Raw genomic sequence first — 21593 nt, forward strand, 5'->3', positions numbered from 1 at the left:
ATCTTAAGGCCAAATTCAAAAGACTCCCCAAATAATTTGAAAAGAGCAACTGACTGAGTAATTCGGACTAAAAAGGAACGACTAAATTAAGTCTCAAAATGAAGAAATGATTAGAGAACCAAGTATCAAGCTACTGGGCCCTAGTCCCAGTTCGAATGGGGCCCAATAGCCCCCTTACCTATTTTAAAGGCCTAAATGACATGTTATTATAATAACATAAAGGCACACGGACGAACGAACACCGAATTCTCACATTAGGGCACCTATTTACCTACAATCAGATTATAAAATCCTACAAAATTACTTACCAGCAAAAAAACGGAGGGCACTGCATCACATTTTAATACTGGTCGCGATAAACAAGCAACAAAATCTTGAGCTTTAAAATGTTTGCTACATACAACAGATGCATCAGTCAGTTTTCGGGTAGAACTCATGGGTATAATATTCATCCATTTTCCCCTAACGTTAGGATCTTTAGGAAATCTGAAATTGAAACAAAGTTATTTTAATAGAGAAAGGAATAAAAAATGCATAGGTTAGATATTTCTTCTTGAACTAGGATTGGATAGTCATGCATGGTCACCCTAATTCTTCACTAATAAATTATGCTTAAAACTTTTACCTGTGAAAAGATAAACCACAATCAGGATAATACTCGCTTCCGCAAGCCTCCACGATACAAATTCTTCCCATTTTAACCAAAATTCGTCGAAAATATCACGAAATCAAAAAACACTCCACCATTAACGTCCGAGCCAGCGATTTCATGTGGGGTTGTCAGGTCAGGTGTCCTTATTTCATACAAATAAAAGAATACCTACACGCCAATTGCAAAACTTTAGCGTTAATAAGGCTTTACACATTGCAACAAATAATACTGATTTGCGCAAGACGGCTGGCAGGAGCTGGATGCGAGAAGCCGAAAATCGATCTCAGTGGCGTGCACTTGGAGAGGCCTATGTCCAGCAGTGGACTGCGATAGGCTGATGATGATGATGATGATGATGAATACTGATTTAATATGTCGGTAATAAGTTATTATTTATATTTAGAAACATTTTGAAAAAAATTGTTTTAATTACTTTTAAAGTAATTTGTCTACCAACAAGGAAAAAATTTAACTCTGGCAACTCTAAGTCACTGTTAGAACGGGACACAGCGTTCAGTGGTTGCCCTCTCACTCGGCTTCATTTTTATTTTGCGCGCAACATGACTCTTGCGACCTTAGCATAAGGTTTTATTTTCTTTATTTTGGCTGCAAGATGCACAGAGAGAGCTCATTCCTGTTGTACGTAGTACTTATTACTTCCATGGTGTTATCACATCACTATGCACATCACTGACTGAGTGACAGATGACAGCTTTGCAAATGATGACAAATTGCAACAAAAACTTGTTATTGTGTGTGATAAAAAAGTAAAGTAGGTTTACTATATAGCATAAACCACATATTATACCTAACAAGTAAATATTATTCGGTTTATCAGATTAATAAAATTATCTTTCGAAATGTAAGTATTTACTTGAGGTTTTACTTTTATCTGTAGGTTTTGTTATCCTAGAAAAATAAAATATAAAAGCGGGTAAGTAAGGCCACTGCAAATTATCAGTTTACTAACTACCTGGTCTAGGAAGGAACCAATTTATTCAGGTTGCCTTATATCGGCTTATGCTCTTACGCCCCTTACGATATTATATTAAAGTCATTTACTTAATTTTTTTTTAATTCGACAGCTCTAACTTAAATTTGAGATCAACTTGTTGAAATTAATGTTCCAGCCAATAGCACCTGACAATGAGTGACTGGACGAATCTAGAGGATATAATGCAAGACTTGTCAGTGGCACAGGGGTGTGTGGTGCCAGCATCATTGGAGACATTTGGTGCTGAATGCCCTCCGGCTTACTATGTTCAGGAAGGTAGGTGTATGACAAAATGATCTGCCCCATGTACCTACATAAAATAATTCTGTAGTTGGACTGACTTCCATTGTGGTAATCTTAGAAAAGTGACCACATGTTTCAGGCTGGTTTTTGTATTTTCTTAAGTTGTGCTAGTTAAGTAAGCTAAATGTCTTACAGGGGAAACTGCAAATTTGTAACAGTGATTATCATCATGATTGAATGAGAAAACCTTGTGATTCCACAGAAGGTGATCAACATTCACATTATGACTCGGCTGACACAATTGGAGGCTCCACTGCTCCGGATTATTCTTTAATTCAATTAATGCTGAACATGGTAAGTGAACTCCCTAACTACTTACTCAAAATCATTTATATCCAAACTTTACTACAAAACAGAATTTTTTGAACAGCAACATTTACAAAGACTGCCCCCAATACACCACTTCCATAGTAGGTATGTGTAGGTGGTCCAACAAACACTCCATTTTATTTTAAAATAAATATGGGTTTATTTACTGTCCAGAACAATTGTTTTGTACATATAATCTACCAGTATTGTTCTCCATACTTTTTGAAAACTGTTTTTTCTTTAACTTCTTTAAACAACAATTACAGGTAAACAAACCATCAGAAAGCCATGAAAGTGACGCAGTAGAACCAGAACAGCTTGTTAAAAAAAAAATTAACCGGAATGTAGCTCTCACATCTATCTTGGCGGCTAAGGAAGCTGAACAACTTGATAAGCAGCCGTTTTCTACTGGGGTAATACCCACAATGTTTATAAGAAAGGCTGCAAGCCGGGCTGAAGTGAAAACTGATATAAAGTCACCACCTCCGATAGTCAGTACAGAGAAACGATATTCCCCAAGTCCATATGCAAGAGAGTGCCAAAGAAAATATGAGGAGAAAAAAGAAATTGTTGAAGACAAAGGAATTGTTGATATTTGGTCAAAAGCGGAAAGACAGATGAAAGAAATTGAGGAGAGGAAGTAAGTTCATGATATTTCTATAGGTACTTATATTGTAAAGAGGAAAACTTTGTTTGTTTCTTTGTAATGGAACTCAAAAACTACTGACGGATTTTCAAACTTCTTTCACTATTAGAAAACTACATTATCTGCTAGTAACATAGGCTACATTTTATTCCGGTACGGGCAGCAGTTCCCACGGGACACGGGCGAAACCGCGGGAAAACGACTAGTATTCTATAAACAAGTTGCAGAATTATATTTATTGATTTTTATCCCTGTGCAGAGTATGAATATGTGTTATTTGAATGTTTTTGATTTCAGAAAACGTTCAATGCAGTTAGTTTCTCCGGCAGATTGTAATGCAGATGTAGATGGTAATTTTCTCAAAAATAAGCATTTTTGAATTTTTTCGAATATTAATTTGCTCTTTTCTAACTAAATACTTTCCATGCCATATATCTGCAAATAATTACAAAAAAACATATTTATTTTCAGCTCTAGATGCAGTGAAATTGTATCGACATCGACATGAAATCTGTGACGACTGCATTGTGTGCACGGTTGCACACAAGCATGGCTACCATTTCTGATTAAATAGAACAGGGCTGTCCAAACCATGGCCCGGCTTGAATTGTTGCGGCCCGCAGAATCTTTTATATCTTCTTAGTTTAAGTATATTAATGAGCTAATTATATTTCATCCCACCATCTCGGAAAGAATAGTTTTGCACTTCAATATCTCAGTGCAAAAGCAGTTTTTATCCTCTGGAGCGGCAAAGTGATTTGAAATTATTTTCTTTCTCTTTCTTTTCTTCTTTCTCTTTCTCCATTTGTGACAATCTTGATAAGAATGATTCAACTAATTAAGTACTTTTTTTAGTAGTTTTTAGATCGATTTTTAACCTCGTTTTATTTTTAAACTGAGTTTTTAAATGAACAAACTTTAATGGTGCTTCTTTTTAATTTGATACTCATATGCGCGCTATTTTCTTTTTTTAACCGACTTCCCAAAAAGGAGGAGGTTCTCAATTCGTCGGGATCTTCTTTTTATGTGTGTTCAACGATTACTCGAAGACGCCTGGACTGATTTGCAAAATTATTTTTTTGCTTGATATGGTATACCTCCCAGGTGGGATCTGCTGATGGAAACCCTGAGAAATCGAGGGCAACTTTCGAAAATCGTAGGCATGCATAGTTTAAAAACTTGACAATGCGGTTTACTAATGACACCATGCAACAGTGAAGGTTTGGAGCTGACCTGATAATGGAGGCGAGAGAAGGTCGAAGGAACTCGCCATCTGAATATGTAAACTACCTCTAGTTTGGCCTTATATTATTTGCATTGAAGAGATCTTTGCAACAGTGAATGTTTGGAGCTGACCTGATGATGGAGACGAGAGAAGGTCGAGGGAACTCGACAACTGAATATGTAAACTACCTCGTGTTTCGGCTTATATTATTCGTATTGATGAGACCTTTCCACTAATGAGGATAGTGATAACTATGCTTGTCACTGAAAAGCAAAAAAAAAAAACTAGACACTAGATTTGATCAACTAGAATTCACATCACTGATTAGGTGAACCTAAACCTGTATCTAAGAACTGTACAACCTTAACATGCAAATAAATATTTCGAGCTTTGAGTTTTGAGGTACCTATTCGACAACTCGGGAAAAAGTTGCTAATGAAATATTGATATAGGATTTTATTTTTATAAATATTTGCGGGCCCCCAACAGGAATTTTTGATTGGCTCTGAGTCCCATCTAGTTGGACAGCCCTGAACTAGAGGAAAACCAACGTTAAAGGTCCTTAGTAGGTACATGCCAAAGTTGTTAACTGATTTTAGATTATATTTTAATGAAGACATTGGCGATAATAGATCGACTATATTTATTACTGAATATTTGTAAAACACTCCAGTAACGTAGTTTATTAAGTCGTATTTATCTGTACGGTACTGGTTTGATATAAGACCGCATATCCATTACCAGAGTGCCTAGCGTGAGTTATGCCAGTTAAGTTTCTCATTCAGCTTCTCTTTCTTTCGGTTTCTCATCGCGTTTATATTACGTCCAAAATGCCGATGACAGTTTTATTTAATAAACAGAAAGTTAGATAGAGAGTTAACTTGAAAAACTGGGTTATCCGTCATCTCGACACACAAAACTCACCACGAATGTGTCCAGTTGGTGAAATTCAAGATTTGTACATTTATCATGTCGTCAACTCGCCACGTCAAGTTTTAATTCGTGTCCAGTTAGTGAAACTTAGATTTTATCATTGCATTTCCGTTTTGCAAACATTTGAAATGCGAAAAAATTATTCCAAACTCCTCCATAGCATTTTTATTTAGAACTAGCTGATTCGTATCGTTTAAACCTTCCCTGGACCTCTCCTTCTCTGTCCAGCCATTCTCGAGTTTTAGTCAGACTAACAAACAGCAATTCATTTTTATATATAAGAGAAGGTATATTAATTTCTAAATATTAGTTAGTAAGAAAGGTACCTACTTTGAATTTCATTCTACAAGTATCTACTAAGAAATCATAAGTTCACTGAGTTTCACCAACTAGACACATTCGTGGTGAGTTTAGTGTTTCGAGATGACGAATAACTCTAAAAACTCACACTAGTTAAATTCGTACATTATCGACGAAGTATGTATTGTATGTATTGACTAGCAAGCGCAGCGTAGGACGTCCACCAACAAGGCGGACAGACGACCTTATAAAGGTCGTCGGAAGACGCTGGATGCAGGTCGCCTCCAACAGGTATCTGTGGAGATCTAAGGGGGAGGCCTATGTTCAGCAGTGGACGTCCTATGGCTGAGATGATGATGTATTGTATGCTGCTGCAAGTTATTATAGCCTATCGTTATGTTTAGTAAGATTTTAAGAAAGTTACTGTAAAATTATATGCATTAAGAGAATTCTATGTATGTATACTAATAGATATTATAAAATGGATTTTTTTTTATTTGTTATACAAGCTGCAAAGTTGCTTTTTAACCGCGGGCTCAATTTTGATGACCGAGCAAGCGAAGGATTCCCACGGGCCGGGGTTGAAACCGCGTGAAAACTGCTAGCAATAGGTATATAGGGTACCTAGGTGATAAGTCAAAGGCTGATAAAAAAGGGTCTTAAGTAAGTTAAGACAGTATATTGGACGTTTGTTCTCATAGTTTATGAACTTAGTATTACTTTGGTTACCTACTGGATTTATTTTGTCCAATATTTTAGTCATCCAAGCTGTGATGAATTTAAATAAAACTACTTTTACGGATTTTATCTGTTTGTTTTGTTTAACAGTCTAATATTCGCGTAGGTAAGTGTCAGAAATCAATATGATAATTTAATGTGATATTTTGTTTTATCACGAATTAATTAAAAAAGAGCCAAATTTAAATATGGTGTTTTATTTAAGGATTAGGTATGTTGAGTTTGTGAGATCTAAACACCCTTAAATTAAAAATAAAACTCGCCGCTAAGATACTGAACTCCCACCTACAAATGACTTGTATATTGATAGTTGACAAACAAATATCAGTCAGTATCAGCATAATATCACAGACACGATATTCGCGGACCATTGCTAATGACTCTTGATCAATATACTCCTTTTTGTAAGACTGTGTGTATGAATATGTACTCATTTAATTGTCACTTAAGAACCATAAAATCAGTTTGCTTCTTAAACGGTCGATTGACGCTCGTTTCTGCGTTATCTAAATTATACTGTGATGACAAAAATTAAATCGACACAAAGAATAGGCTGTGTGTGGAGTTTCCTAGTGAAGTTTAAGATTTTGTGAAAAAAATTAATAAATAGCATAAGTAATTAAATAGGTAATGGAAGTTTCAAAACTAAAATTTTGTTTATGCTTCTTAATTTTTAGGGTCCCGTACCCAAAGGGTAAAACGGCACCCTATTGTTTTCGCTCCTCTGTCCGTCCGTCTGTCACCAGGCTGTATCTCATGAACCGTGATAGTTAGGGGGTTGAAATTTTCACAGATGATGTATTTTTGTTGCCGCTATAACAAAAAAAAAATACTGAAAACTAGAATATAATAAATATTTTGGGGGACTCCCATACAACAAACGTGATTTTTTATGTCCGTTTTATAAATAATGCTACATAACCCTTAGTGCGCGAGTTTTTTCTATTTAATTTCAATTAAGCTATAATAATTGACATCAGTAGGTAAAGTTACTATTTTCGTTTCCAAAACATCTAATATTTATTAAATTAAATACCTACCACACCAAGGGTACCTAACAAAATTTAAAATATCTAATGGGGGACATGCATTTAATTTTAAATGATTTTTTGAGGAAGTAGTTAGGTAGGTGGGTACCTAGGTATATTTAATTTTTTGTCACGAATGGCACATTGTTTATTCTAGACTAGTTACCGTCCTGTGAGTTATGTACAACATAGATATACAAAATAAATAATATAATTGTAGTATTTTCAGCTTTTTGTTTCATTTTGTTATTTTTAGCTTCAAAATGGTGCACTCAATTGATATAACAAACATCCCCATCGGACTGGAAGGAGTTATTCATATGGTGAGTTATTTATCTAAATAGATATATTAATTCTCCATTAAGCTGCTTTGCCATCTACTGGTAATATATTATTCAATCACGATTTTGTTAGATCTTATTGTGTTCATAAATTTTAATAGGTATTCTAGTAGTTGGTACCTACTAGTTTTAATAATAATTGTTACAACGCTCATAATTTATTTACTGTTTTTGTTACCTTTAGAAAATATCGGTACCTAATTTTTAATGAGGTACACCTTCTTAGTACATACGTATATAGAGGTACTACATACTCTAGGACTTTTCCGTAAGTCATAACAATGTATAGAATTTTGGAAATCGAACCCAAAACTTCATGCTCAGCACTCGTAGGTACTTGCAGCCTCTTTTAACGAATCAGGAAGAATATAATGCGCTATCTTATCTGAACTATGATTAGGATTGCCTAGTGTGCATATAAGAGCTAGCATTAAGAAGATTAGCGATAATAATTCATAAGGCACGTGAATTTCTTAAGAAGCCTACAATTACCTAATCTAAAGTAGACAGAAAGCAGAGGCTAATGGTAGACAGTAGGTACATATTAGAAGGTACTCGAGTACCTAGATATAATCCTTTTTCCATAGTTAGCTAGATATAACATGAGCACCTCTTCAAAATATTCCGTTGTGCATCGCGAATACTTTTGTTTCTATGGCAACGACATTGTTTTTCGCTTCGTCTACCTAGTGCTTTCCCAACTGTGTTGGTGCTCGTGGCTAAGTCAAAGCCGCGCGGAACGATGGATCGCAAAGTTAAGCAACGTTGGATGCGGTCGGTCCGTGGATGAGCGACAACGTTTAGACGACATAACGTCATTTTTTCTTAAAAAAACTGCAACTGTTTACTATAAAATTTCACGTTTAGATATCAAAGTAAGCAGTTGTTTTAAGAACAATGGATTTTTATGTTTTAGGACTTAGGTGAACTTAGGCCTTAACCCGGACGGTTATCCTGTCTGAGCTCAACCCGGTTACCCGGAAAACCCGATGAGTCTTGGTTGTTAGACTTCCTGACTAGCCTTATGAGCTCCTATGCTGAGATGATCTTAAAACATTAGTTGGTATTGTTTTGTTGCTATAGACCGAAGCTAATAATATGCATTCTATTAATACATGGGTAGCGACGATAATGGTGCCAATTTATTGAAGAAGTTGTATAACATTTGTTTACAAACCATGATAGTTGCTTGCATTGGTGTATTTGAAAGAGGTGATTGAAGATATTTTCAAGTGTATTTTTCTTGTTATTAAAGTTTCTGATTCCTGTATCAATTAACTTTTCCAAGATAAATGAACGGAAAGTTAATTATAGTATCTATATAATACCAACGAAAAACATATGCTAGTTTCGAATATCAGTGAAGTTAAAATTTATCTCGCCTTATTAATATTCAATGAAAGTTCAGGTAAGAAACTGCATTCGAAAGAATACAAATACCTAAGTATATAATAGTTGTTTGAGTAGTTAGGTACCTATTCATAAACATGCGTTGTTTGCAATTCTGACTGGTCAGTTCTCATACGTCATATTTCATTGCATAAAAATGCACTCTGTGTATTTTACCCGCGAGAACAATCGCATACAGCGATTATTTCATAGTTCACCTTTCAGTCTTATAACCTAAAATATGAGTAAATGTCAGTGTGAATATAGCATAGTTAGCACGAAGGTAGGCCTCACATTTTATAGGTACACAAAAAACAACTGTAAGTAACTTATATACCTACAACCGAATATGTAGTTAAATGGTGGCTATTGTAAAGCTGTGTATGTCCGTCTGTGAATACATAGGTAGGTGTAACATTAATTTGCAAGGGCATCTAACCTTACCTATGTCGATTGATAAGTTACGAGTTTACCTACAACAAGCTGGCCGATTGTTTTCTATGTATATAATATACCTACATAATATGTAATATAATAGGTATATTGGTCAACCTACGGTTGTTACTGTCTTATTGTAGGTTTTAATCATGGCGATAATGAACTGCAAACACTGTGTTTATAGGTTAAGAAATCATGCATTGGTAGGTAATTAGGTATTACCTTTTTGTTTGTCTGAATAAACGCTTTATCTATCTATCTATCTATCTATCTATCTACCCTTAGCTAATCATATTTTAAATCTGGTTGGAGTTGCACTTAGGCACTTATCCTGTTGTCTTTTGTTATGACGTGTCTAAAATTAGGAAACTATTAGGTAGGTACATTTTCCCTTCACCTAAGAGGTGACCTGTCTACTGTACACTGTTAGGCAACGTATCTATCTCCTCTGATACCAGTGAAATAAGTTTTAAATTCGGATTAAGTATATAATATTTGTCCTGAAGATAATCTGCAACAAAACTTGTAAAGCAATAAATTCAGATGAAAACTGATAAGAAATCACGACATTCATTACGACGGAAACTTCCAGTATTTTGCGGTTCTGTTTTATGATGTTTAACCACAAAAATGTATTCATAAAACATAGTTCGTAAACTAAGTTTAACTTTGTATTTTTAGCTGTGTATGTGACAGCTCGTTTGAGGAAATAGTCATGACCTTCAGTCTATGTGCCTTAAGTATATTAGGTATGATAAATTCCATACACCTCCGCACTTACTTGCTAATTGATTTGTAAACCGTTAGGAATATTCCTAACCTAGCTGTGTTATACCCTTTCTTTGATAGTTAGATTACGTTTATTAGGTCATTAACTTTACGAAATAAAACGCCGTGCACTTTTCTGAATACTTTTAGCAAAAATACAAGCTTCGACGAAGAAAAGTCATTATTTACTAAAAGTTACCTAAATAAACAGATAGTAATTTAAAACGTAATACCAGGTGCCGGATGCAAATGGCGACCAGGACAACGAGAGGAAAGGGAATGTCACATACGGCATCGACGACATACCTCCCTGGTACTTGTGCATCTTCATGGCATTACAGGTGAGCACCGCACATTACAAGTTCCTATCTACTTAACTTCAACGTCTTTAATTTACGTAAGTGGGCAATCATCAAATGATCTGCCACCGCTCTGACACTGGCACTCTGGCTTAACTTAAACTCTGGCAAGTCTTTTGTCAATAATTTTAGGTGAACTCCCATCTTATCCGAATGGGTATTTCATATGACTGTCTATCCGACTTCCACGTCAGTGAAAATTGGTTATAGATATGTATACACCTAACCGTTTGGATTGGACTTCTTTTTTGGACATTCTAGTCAATGCTTTGGCTTCTTTGCTATAAGTAGGTCTACCGGTCACTGGGTTGACCTATTGCTCTGTCATAAATTCGGAGAGACCAATTGTTTTTTTAACTACAGCTATATAACTGCACATTATGTCTTCCAGCATTACTTGACAATGATCGGAGCCATAGTGGCGATCCCGTTCATCCTGTGCCCAGCGCTGTGTATGGCTGAGACAGACCCTGATCGCTCCAACATCATATCTACCATGATATTTGTTACTGGTAAGATAAAAACATTCACTTTTTCTTTGGTGAAAGTCATAAAGATATTGTCTACGTGGCAGTTTTTAAGAAAGCATTTAGGTTTCTTCGTATTGATGATTTAGGTACCTACCAGAGATGATCAGATGAGAGTGAATCTACGGGGTCCTATTCTATAGGACTATAATCTATTGGACTGTCGGCACAGAGTATTCCTACTTGGCCTTTCGCCTCGTTGGTCTAGCTGTCGCAAGTGCGGCTGCTGAGCACGAGGTCTCGGGTTCGATTCCCGAGTCGGGCCGAAATCGCTTTGTGGATTTTAGAAGACTTTCACAAAGCAGCCCGGAGCCTGGAAGTTGGTGATTGATACACCCGTGCATCGGAGAGCACGTAAATGTCGGTCCTGCGCCTGATCTCTCTCCGGTCGTGTCGGATTACCGTCCCATCGGGCTATGAGAGTTAAGGAATAGTGAGTGCACCTGTGTCTGCGCAAATGCTCGTGCACTATAATATGTCCTGCGTAGTTGGCTAATCTCCTTACGTGAGAACAGCCGTCGTAGCCGATAATCGGCTAGGAGGACATCATCATTCCTACTTGGGCAGGCTCTGAGAAAGATTTTGCATCTTTGATCTTCGTTAACAGTAAACAGAACCCACAAATAAAGAATGAAGATTTCCATGGGATCTGTTTGACTTTCATTGATTTTTTCACTTACGAATCAATATCCTGATTACCGATTAAGAGCGACGACAATCTTGCCAACAGATTTACTTTTAAACGTTCTTTATTCTTAAATTTTACTGCAACGCGTAAAGCAAAGTTGATCTTGCTCTTAAGAATAAACGTTATTCCTACCAACTGATAAAACATGATAACAAAGACACAAGGTGCACTTAATATGGGCCATAAACCGTTTATTGGCGCACGTCAGCTGTAGCTATGTGGAACAAATGAGGATGTTTGTCTGTCATTGTTTGTTTATGCACTTAGGTCCTTGTCTATGGTACGTTTCCATTAGGATCTCTTATAATATATCTAGGTACATACCTATGCGCGGCAAATCGAAAGAAAGTGGAAAGTTATTGTACTTACTTTAAAGCAACCACAACGGAGAAACATATATTTATTCGTTTTCTGTCCTATGAGATCGGTTAAGACCTAAGTTTAGCGACAACTTCAGCACAAACAGTTGTTTAAAAAAAATTGAGCCTGACAGTACTAATTCAGACAAAATATATTTTCACTCTGTTAAGATTAAGATTTAACCCTATTTAAAAACCATCATTCACAAATGTAGTAGGTACCAGTTATCGAACTACATCATCGCGCAACATCACAATTGCGTCCCGTGAATTTCAATGCAGCTTTCATTGACCAGGAATTCCATGTGTTCTATAGACAGGAACATATCATACGTGTTCCGTATTAATCTTCGAATACCCACAGAATGCTTCAGAGGGTTTATTTAACTCTGATTGCTACCTCTTGTTTCGCCCCACGCCATGGGATGACTACGGAATATTAAACGCATTGACAAAGGGTGTAAATATAGAATTGTAGGTATAGGTATGTCTGTCTGTACTGTGTGTGTATCCAAATATTCCCTGAATGTGGGATGCATGACGTAATTCAGTGTTACTTTAACTTTCAATCATCATTATGAGGCTATTGTTAGTGTCCCACAGATGCATCCATCTGATATAAACATTTTGTTGTTGTTGCTATTGATCACCACACTTATCAAATAGTGCCTCAGTATATTATGATAGAATCCTTAATTATGAATCAGTGATGTGTCCAGGATACATTTAGGGTAAAGGCGGGATAGATGCCGCAGTGGGATAGATGCCCCATTTTTAAAAAACCTAACTTCCCATGCTCGCGATTAAGAAACAACCGTTTAACTAGAAGCCACAAGCACCCCGCACCTAAATTAGCCACGCGCCATCGAGGGATGAGGTCGCGTTTCGCTCGTGTGTGAATTCATCTCCGCGGCGAACTTACAGCGAGCGTAAAATTTTTAAAGGTGAGTATTTGCTGTTGTATAACTTTATAAGTAGATATTAATTCCATCAATTTTTTTATTACGTATGTATATTGTTTCATGAAGTATACATTTTGATGTAAATAGTTGCTCTATTGTATTTATTTATTTAAAAAAATACTAGGGTATCTAACCCTGTCAAAAAGGATAGTTGCCCTGATTTTTTACGGTATAGGTGCCCCTAGGGGCATCTATCCCTCCATACACCACGTGTACCCTGAATGTATTATAAGTGCTTTGAATATATATTTTTCATGTGTTTATGTATAGGTATTTACACTTTTTATTGATTACGAATGATTTACAGTTCAAACAGTGAAGATGAAGACAATTCACTTAAGAACAAAGTTAAGGAATAGAAAACTAAAGGTTTGCCGGTGAAGAAGACTAAAAGAGATGGGCAGGATGAGCCTAAAGATACAAATAAAAATAACTGCATATAATGCTTTGAAAACTATGAATAAACAAAGTCTAAATCCGACTGGATTCAATGTGTAATGTGTCAGTGCTCGTTACATGAAACCTCTATACTTTTCAGAAATTTTTGCTCGAGATGTAGAAAACTTAAAGCACTGTCCGGTTAAATATTATGATGCTAAGTATATTGTGTTATTTTAGTTTTTAAGAAAGAATGATTTTTATGATTTTGCATGTTGAAACTAAATAATTAATATTTTATAATAAGTGTTTCAAATATAAAATACATTATTTTTGTTGAAAAAATACTTTTAGAATATTATTGTGTTAATTTTAATTAATCTGATAATGAATATAAAAAGATTTTAAAAACTGCAAAATACTTTTCATTTCAAATAAATTAAAGTCAAAAAATATATAAATATTATTAATTTAATATACTTAAACAGTATGAAGGGCATCTATCCCGCACCGTAGGCATCTATCCTCGCTAGTATTTTCAAGGTGGGGCAACTATCCATAGGGGTAGGCATCTATCCCCAAAAATTGAGGTCTACAAAAAGCTAAAATCTGCAAAACGTGTAGTATGTAGGTCCAAAAAGACAAATCACAAATAAACATAAAGGATTAAACTAGTTACATTCATAGGTGTTATTAATGTAGAACCAATATTTATTAAATTATAAGCATATTTCAAAAAGTGGGGCATCTATCCCGCCTTTACCCTAATGTAAAGCAAATCAAACTTGGATAGTATTAGATAGATATTAACTTGAAAAAAAAATGTAGATGCAGCTTCTGATTCATGTGTTAGTATAACTTCTGCTATATAGTACCTATAATATGTGATTACTCACAAAAGTGAGAACCGTATGAGCGCCTGCAGCGTACATTATAGCAACATGCAGTTTGAACTAACTTGCTCTTCGTCAAAGTTACGATACAAGTCATTACCAGACGAAATTACATTGCTCAACCACACCACTTGTAATTAATTTTTACTATTCCAAGAAAGCTGGGTTATTGCTATGGTTTGTCTGGAATTCTTAAAAAACTTGTAAATTGGACAAACATTTTTGTTGGAATTATAAAAAGGTGCCATCAAATGCGGCAGCGTTTTGTTTTACGGTATTTACTTAGATTACCTTATAAGTAGGTATGTACTAGGGGTATGGTCCTGTTTAGTTAAATATATTAAGACTTTCCTTTCATGACTTAGGTATCTTTTATAGACACACAATTCCCTGAAATAAGATTTAAGTACCATATGACCAAAAGTAAGGACCTATTTTTGCCCTAACGTTAAGGGCAATAAAAAGTTGATTCACATTTGGAGGTGCTGGGATTTGAACCCAGGACTTTCAGCATGCGAAGCAGACACTCTACCACTGAGTTACACCCCCGACTGGTAAACTGGAGCTAAATAATGTTCAATACATTGCAGTAAACTGCTCAGTATTCAGTACGCGACGTATTTAGTGCAATACTTTCACTGCCGCGGGGCAAGGTCTTGCCGGCTACTTTGAGACATATTATTTGTAGGTACATACATTCACTTACTAAGTAAGTTATCAAAACAAGGATTACCTAAGACAACCTTGTTTATTAGTGAATGTATAGAAAAGCAAGAAAAAGTTTTTCCATAGGTAGGAATATCAATTTAGTCAAAGCGCCAATTAACTTAAAAGGTGGCCACCCCTTAAGTATTTTCTTAATTAATATTTTGTGAGACTCGCTATGAATGCAGGTAGGTACTTAACTACCCTTTTAAGCGGGGACATTATTTTTTATCTGACAAGTAATTAGTATCTTGGACGGCGCGGCGGCGGGCTCTTGGGCGTTATACATAAAATATTAGAGTTACCACGAGAAGATGAGGCAGGTCGGTACTTTAATATGCAAGAAATAAATAGTGCAGGAACGAAACGGAGATGTATCCAGAAAGCATACAGACTCTTAAAAATATGCAAATATTGACCATAAATAACAGAATTAACAATGAAGACACTACACTTGATAGGTTCAATATCCGAGTGATTGTTTTTTTTCGCATTTCCCTTTGGTGACTGGGTTTTTACTGGATCTCAATATCATCTATTTACAGCTCTAATCTAACTAAATTCCTACTCTCTAGGTCTAATAACATGGCTGCAAGCAACCTTCGGCTGCCGTCTCCCCATAGTCCAAGGCGGCACCATCTCATTCCTGGTGCCGACCCTGGCTATCCTTAATCTGCCGATGTGGCAGTGCCCAGCGCCATCAGTTCTGGCTGCCATGACGGATGAAGAGCAGAAGCAAGTGTGGATGAGTAGGATGTGTGAGCTGTCTGGGGCTATCGCTGTGTCTGCGCTGTTCCAGGTGTTTTTGGGTAAGAGTTTGGTAGTGAAGTTGGTACATGATAATTGGAAAATTAATTGTTTCTGTAGTGGCATCCTTGTTTAGAATCCGTAGATAACGTATTATTGCAAGGATTGCAATACTTATTCCTCGATACTATATTTATAATTTACACGCTAAGGTAAACGCGGGTGAAGTCGTCATGCCCCAATAGTCGTCAATTAATCTAAAAACATTTATTTTTTTTTTCTACTGAACTTAAAATGGGCCGGTTTATATGTAAACATATTGTTGATATTATATTGCACAATTGAAATAACAATACGGGGTTTTAACAGTCACGGCTTCTAAGATATGTTATTTTAAACGTGTGTGCCTTAACAAAATCGTTTTTTCGTGAAGTTCAGCTGTCAAAAGTGAAACTCAGCACGTGGTTTTGTGTTTTGATTTACATAAATCCAGTGGGTTCTGTGGTATGTTTCTTTGTTTAATTAGGTAGTTAAGTTTATTTGCTAACGATGTAATATGCAATTTGGAATACTTTTAACATAGAAGATATATTTTTTTAATGTGACATCTATTGGTACTTTAAAACTCCGATTTGACCCAAAACCCGTCAATTTTACAATTATTATGACGACTACTGGGACATGCTCAAAAGTTGCACCTAAACTCGTCATAATGAGGATATTTTGTGTTTCACAGTACAAAATGCAAATAAACAGCGAATATCGGGACTTTTACAAAATTGTTAACTGTCTAGAACAAACATATTTAAGATTTAGACTAAATTTGTTCATAAAACTGAGTTTCTTTTAAGCTTTTTCTTAGGGGTAAATTTTACTCTGCTGGTTCTAGATACACGTACAACGTACACAGTCATGTTATTCAATTCAATTCATATGTTTCTCAAGTATGAGGGCGCGGGTTCGATCCCAGGTCAGGCAAGTACCAATGCAACTTTTCTAAGTATGTATGTACTTTCTAAGTATATCTTAGACACCATTGGCTGTGTTTCGGATGGCACGTTAAACTGTAGGTCCCGGCTGTCATTGAACATCCTTGGCAGTCGTTACGGGTAGTCAGAAGCCAGTAAGTCTGACACCAGTCTAACCAAGGGGTATCGGGTTGCCCGGGTAACTGGGTTGAGGAGGTCAGATAGGCAGTCGCTTCTTGTAAAGCACTGGTACTTAGCTGCATCCGGTTAGACTGGAAGCCGACCCCAACATGATTGGGAAAAAGGCTCGGAGGATGATGATGTTTCTTAATGGTTAAATCCCCTGTTTTCTATAAGTATGCACTTTCTACGAGTGTTTTTTAGGTATATATTGGCCGCTGTAGGCTTCCGCCATTCGATTAAGATCTAATGCTTTGGGTACAAGTAACTCTAGCACTAGCCTTTGTTTCTACTACGCTTGGATTACAATTTGTGGCAAGCAAAAATTGACTGTTCTTATAGTTATCGGCACGAATCTTGAGCTCTGACCTTCGCCTGTGAAGAAGTAATTTATTGGGTCCCTTTTGTGGTATGAAGTGAGGCGCGGGGGCGGGTTAAAGCGGTGATTGGCCCGCAGTGCATCGCGTCATAGCCGTCACTCGGGATTGGTTCTTTGCTAATAAATCACTTCTGCGCAGATGTAGGTCAGAGCTCAAGATTCGTGCCGATAACTATACACTATGCTTTTTGTTCGAAATAACTGCATGTCGTCACGCGTATTGTACCGCGTCTCCCTAACGTCCCTAACTAGTTTTGACGCAAAAAATATTAAAATCAGTTTTAAAACTAAGATGACATAGCTTCCATCGCTGTCACTTCTTTGCCTGTCGTATTCGATATTGATGGGTAAAGAGTAATCTTAAGTAAGATTTTTTTATTTAAAATTGTATGTATTTAGTGATTGCATGATCGTAATTTTAATAGCAGATCATGACTGAAAGAAACTACAAGCAAGAGGGCCTTTGAAAATTCATAAAAGCTGTAAATCAAGGGGCCACACACAACATCAGATGCAGCAAGAAAATTTAAAACGCCCTTTTGAGACAACTTTAATGAAAAGGTGACACAAAACCGACGATTATCCCTGTATAAAATATACTATAGAAATGAACCCAAGGGCAATCCCCGGTTCTGCGCTAAACTATTTAATTGCTAGGTAACTGTGGAGGAAAACTACTTGGGCTATTGCGTTTTGATGTTAGTGGATTAGGATATAGGAAACTATAGGAACTATGGCACCTGGAAAAATATTCGTGGTGGCCTGGTGGGCAAAGAATCAACCTCTCAAGTATGAGGGCGCGGGTTCGATTCCAGGTCAGGCAAGTACCAATGCAACTTTTCTAAGTTTGTATGTACCTATGACACCAATGACTGTGTTTCGGATGGCACGTTAAACTGTAGTTCCCGGCTGTCATTGAACATTCTTGGCAGTCGTTACGGGTAGTCAGAAGCCAGTAAGTCTGACACCAGTCTAACCATGGAGTATCGGGTTGCCCGGGTAACTGGGTTGAGGAGCTCAGATAGGCAGTCGCTTCTTGTAAGGCACTGGTACTCAGCTGAATTCGGTTAGACTGGAAGTCAACCCCAACATAGTTGGGAAAAAAGGCTCGAAGGATAATGGTGATGAAGAACTTTTGCACTTGCCGGTGACAATGGCTGGGCCCCCGGGAATCAGTCACTGAATAGCAACCTGAGGGCAATAGGGACATGGGCGGCTGAAGGGTGAGGATACCTCGGCGGACTTTAAACGCAGAGCACGCGCTCCCTGTGGGTCCAGCATCACCGGCCTACTCGCCACTTACCACGAGGCACCTACTCTCCGAGCAGGGCTGCTAACCTTGCTCTAGCGACTCCACTCTGGTCGGCCAATGAGGCAAGCCAAGAGGCGGGAGACCTATCCCTCGTCATGCTTCACTCCGGCAGGCCGGAGATGGGGGACAGTATACTCTCCCTGGAGCACTCGGTATACATAGCCTCGCGGGGTCGCTACTCCCCGTCATCCACCTCAGATGCCCTGCGGGGCTTATTAGATATTATTATTATTGGGTTTGAACGCTTAGTTGTACCTAATCATAAAATTTTTTTGATTGATACCTTTAAGACAGTTTGAACTATCTATAGAGATTTTTGCAAATCGTACTAAGCATGTGCTAAGCAGTTCAGAAGTTTTGATGAATGACAACCTTACCTGCATATTTATGAATGTTAGTAATTATTTCGCGGAAAGCTATATAAATGAATGTGGCTTTTATTTTTTGTGAAAACTAATTATTTTATTTTACAATTTAAATATTTTAATAGTAATTTATTTTACTCGTGCTACAATGCACATGACTGCATGGTTATTATGATTAAGAAATACAACATATATTTTATAGACTGATTTTGTGACTGCGTTTGATGGATAGGAATATAAATTAAAATGCAACTATGTATCTGTTTTATTGAATACCTGCTCTTCTAACAGATTATGACCTGCTATTCTAAATAGGGATTTGGTCTTTTATCTATCTACTAACTAATGTTTCAAAGGTACAAGTATGCTTAACAAATTCAAGCACAAAAAAATGTACTTAACTTGAACTTTATGTTCAAGAGCAGAGAGTTCACATTAGCATTAAAAGTTGACGAGTACTGGGAATATTTGACGAGTATCCGTACAAATCAGACGACTATTGGTACAAATCGCCCTTTTTTTACTTTTGCCTTAATAAGTATATAAACCCATTAAAATTATTAAAAAACCATTAGTTACTTAGAATAACGAATAAATACTCTATCACGTCATGCAAAAATTTTCATTTTCTATTGAATATTTAACACACAGTAGCGATTCAAAGTCAGTGATTTCCGAAATCCGACGAGTATTGGTACGTTTACCTTACTTACTTTACATGCTATGAGTTATTTTTATACCTAAATAAATAAAAACTCGGTTCTACCATTTAATAAACAGACTTCTAGCTCTTAAAAGTTACGTCATGATGGCCAATATTTGCAGGAATTAAGTATGAGAGCTACGAAACTCTCCAAAAATGCTTAATTACAACCACGACCTACATACAACACAAAAAATAGAACTTTAGAAACTTGTGTGACATGTAGTTGGTCCTCACAGCACGGGTTTAATTAACGGAGGGAGTATTTTTTGCTAACGAAGTAATAAACTAATAGGCTTTCCGGGAACTGGGAGGTTTTCCCCTCCCCGTAACTATATTACCTCCCGCGCAAGCGTAGAGCACAAAAATTGAAATAAAACTTCAACCTCTGAAAGGTTACTCTCATTTCCCTTTAAAAGTTTTTAATATCAAAAAATTGTTGCTGAATATTTGCATGTTAATATTGTAGTATGAAATTCTGCGAAAACTGCTCCATCATATCAGGATTTATTTCATATCCGTCCATTTAATTCAATTTGGATTTATCAATTTATTGTTTTCGGGGAAATATATTTTTTGTAGCTTTCAGAAAATGATTATAACATTTATTTACATAATTAGTGTATGATATTTATTTTACGAATAATAAAATATGAAATAATTTATGTGAGAAGTAAGCAGCACAATTAAAATCACTTTTTACTAAGTTTTATAAAGCATAAAAAAGTCCGAACACATATTCCGATACAAAAACTGTAAATAATTATCAAGGACTAAAATCATCTCTCGATTCATAAGCTGGACTTACATTAGATCAATCAGGTGACCCAGATCGGCAAGACGCCCTATATTCTACATGTGGTAGTTTCCTACATGTAACAGTTTCATATTTCAGTATTCTGGCGGCATGCAATCTCCATGACATCGGTCTGGGACTGTGGCAAAGTCTGATTAGCTGCTTGAAACTCCTGATGTTGAATTAAACTTGCGAGTTATGGAGTTGATTTTGAGTTCTAGTTACATATTCCATCTACATAAGTTATTCCCAGATATTATTCATTCATTGGCATGTAATGTTTAAGAACGCACCAATTTTAACAGTAAGAAAATGCATTTTTTAGCAGTTAAAGTAGTCATGACTGACTTGCAAAATTACAAGAACTTGAGGACACTTCATATTAATTGGTTAAAGTTAGCGAAAATTATGTCCCTGAACAATTTGGTCGAAATCTCACCATATGAACTGTTGGTTTTCTAAGATTTGCACCCCTACTGTCAGTTTCATCCCTATCTTCTTAAATTCTAACTTCTAATTTTAACATCATCTACTTACGTAGAATTTTCTCATACCCACTTTTCCACCAGGTTACTTCGGCGTCATCGGTTCCCTTCTCCGCTTCGTGACACCTCTAACGATAGCACCCACCGTGGCGCTGGTGGGGTTGACGCTCTTCGATCATGCAGCTGAAGCAGCTTCGCAGCAATGGGGCATTGCTGCTGGGTGAGTCAAGCTTACCTTTATATCAGTAACGGCTGGATAGGAATATGCTAGTCAATTTTAAGGACTGGTCAAACGTGAGCTCTCCTCAGCTGTCACATTAAACTTTTCTGGTTCTTACAAGAATTACAATTAAAATGTATTAAAAAACATAATCACAATTTATGAGAACAAGTGGAGAAGAATTTGAAGTTTAAGTATTTCACCATACAGGCTGTTTTCTGCGGTTAAACACAAATCATTAAATACTGAACTACAACTAAATATTTGCACTCGGATAAGATGTTCATGCATATGAATTATGAGCTCTCCTCTCTCACCTCTATTTACGCGCGTAAACTAACATTTCTGTCTCAAAAAAGCAACAATGAAATAAAACCTACCTATATACCCATATTTTTAAACTTTGAAAATTACCTCCCCAGTCACGTGTCTGCGTGTTTCAAAGAACAGTAGCAAGAACAAGAACGATTGCTTTTCTTGCACTAATTTCTCCACGGGGGATC

At 36.5% G+C, this 21593-nt stretch overlaps 2 protein-coding genes and 1 non-coding gene across 6 annotated transcripts in view; 2 read left to right on the plus strand and 1 right to left on the minus strand.

The window, feature by feature from the left end:
- Positions 1-1356: 1356 nt before the first annotated feature.
- Positions 1357-5848, plus strand: LOC124633189. Its single transcript, XM_047168341.1, has 6 exons — positions 1357-1514; positions 1783-1922; positions 2152-2243; positions 2525-2898; positions 3202-3254; positions 3376-5848. Exons 2-6 carry the CDS (start codon positions 1799-1801, stop codon positions 3468-3470), a joined length of 738 nt encoding a protein of 245 aa, XP_047024297.1. The 5' UTR covers positions 1357-1514; positions 1783-1798; the 3' UTR covers positions 3471-5848.
- A 458-nt stretch (positions 5849-6306) lies between these two features.
- The window catches only part of LOC124633188 (solute carrier family 23 member 2), a 33426-nt gene continuing 18139 nt past the window's right edge, over positions 6307-21593 (plus strand). The window contains exons 1-6 of one of the 4 annotated variants that reach the window (XM_047168337.1): positions 6307-6727; positions 7385-7451; positions 10301-10405; positions 10815-10935; positions 15511-15744; positions 20955-21090. In XM_047168337.1, the coding sequence (XP_047024293.1) occupies positions 7392-7451; positions 10301-10405; positions 10815-10935; positions 15511-15744; positions 20955-21090 (656 nt within the window). In that variant the 5' untranslated portion in view covers positions 6307-6727; positions 7385-7391. The other 3 variants (XM_047168339.1, XM_047168338.1, XM_047168340.1) reach the window with 3 other exon arrangements.
- Trnaa-cgc lies at positions 14708-14779 on the minus strand. The gene has a single exon. It is a non-coding gene; the product is annotated as a tRNA-Ala (tRNA).

The sequence above is a fragment of the Helicoverpa zea genome, chromosome 9 (genome assembly GCF_022581195.2).
Source record: "Helicoverpa zea isolate HzStark_Cry1AcR chromosome 9, ilHelZeax1.1, whole genome shotgun sequence".
In the NCBI taxonomy this organism is placed as follows: domain Eukaryota; kingdom Metazoa; phylum Arthropoda; class Insecta; order Lepidoptera; family Noctuidae; genus Helicoverpa; species Helicoverpa zea.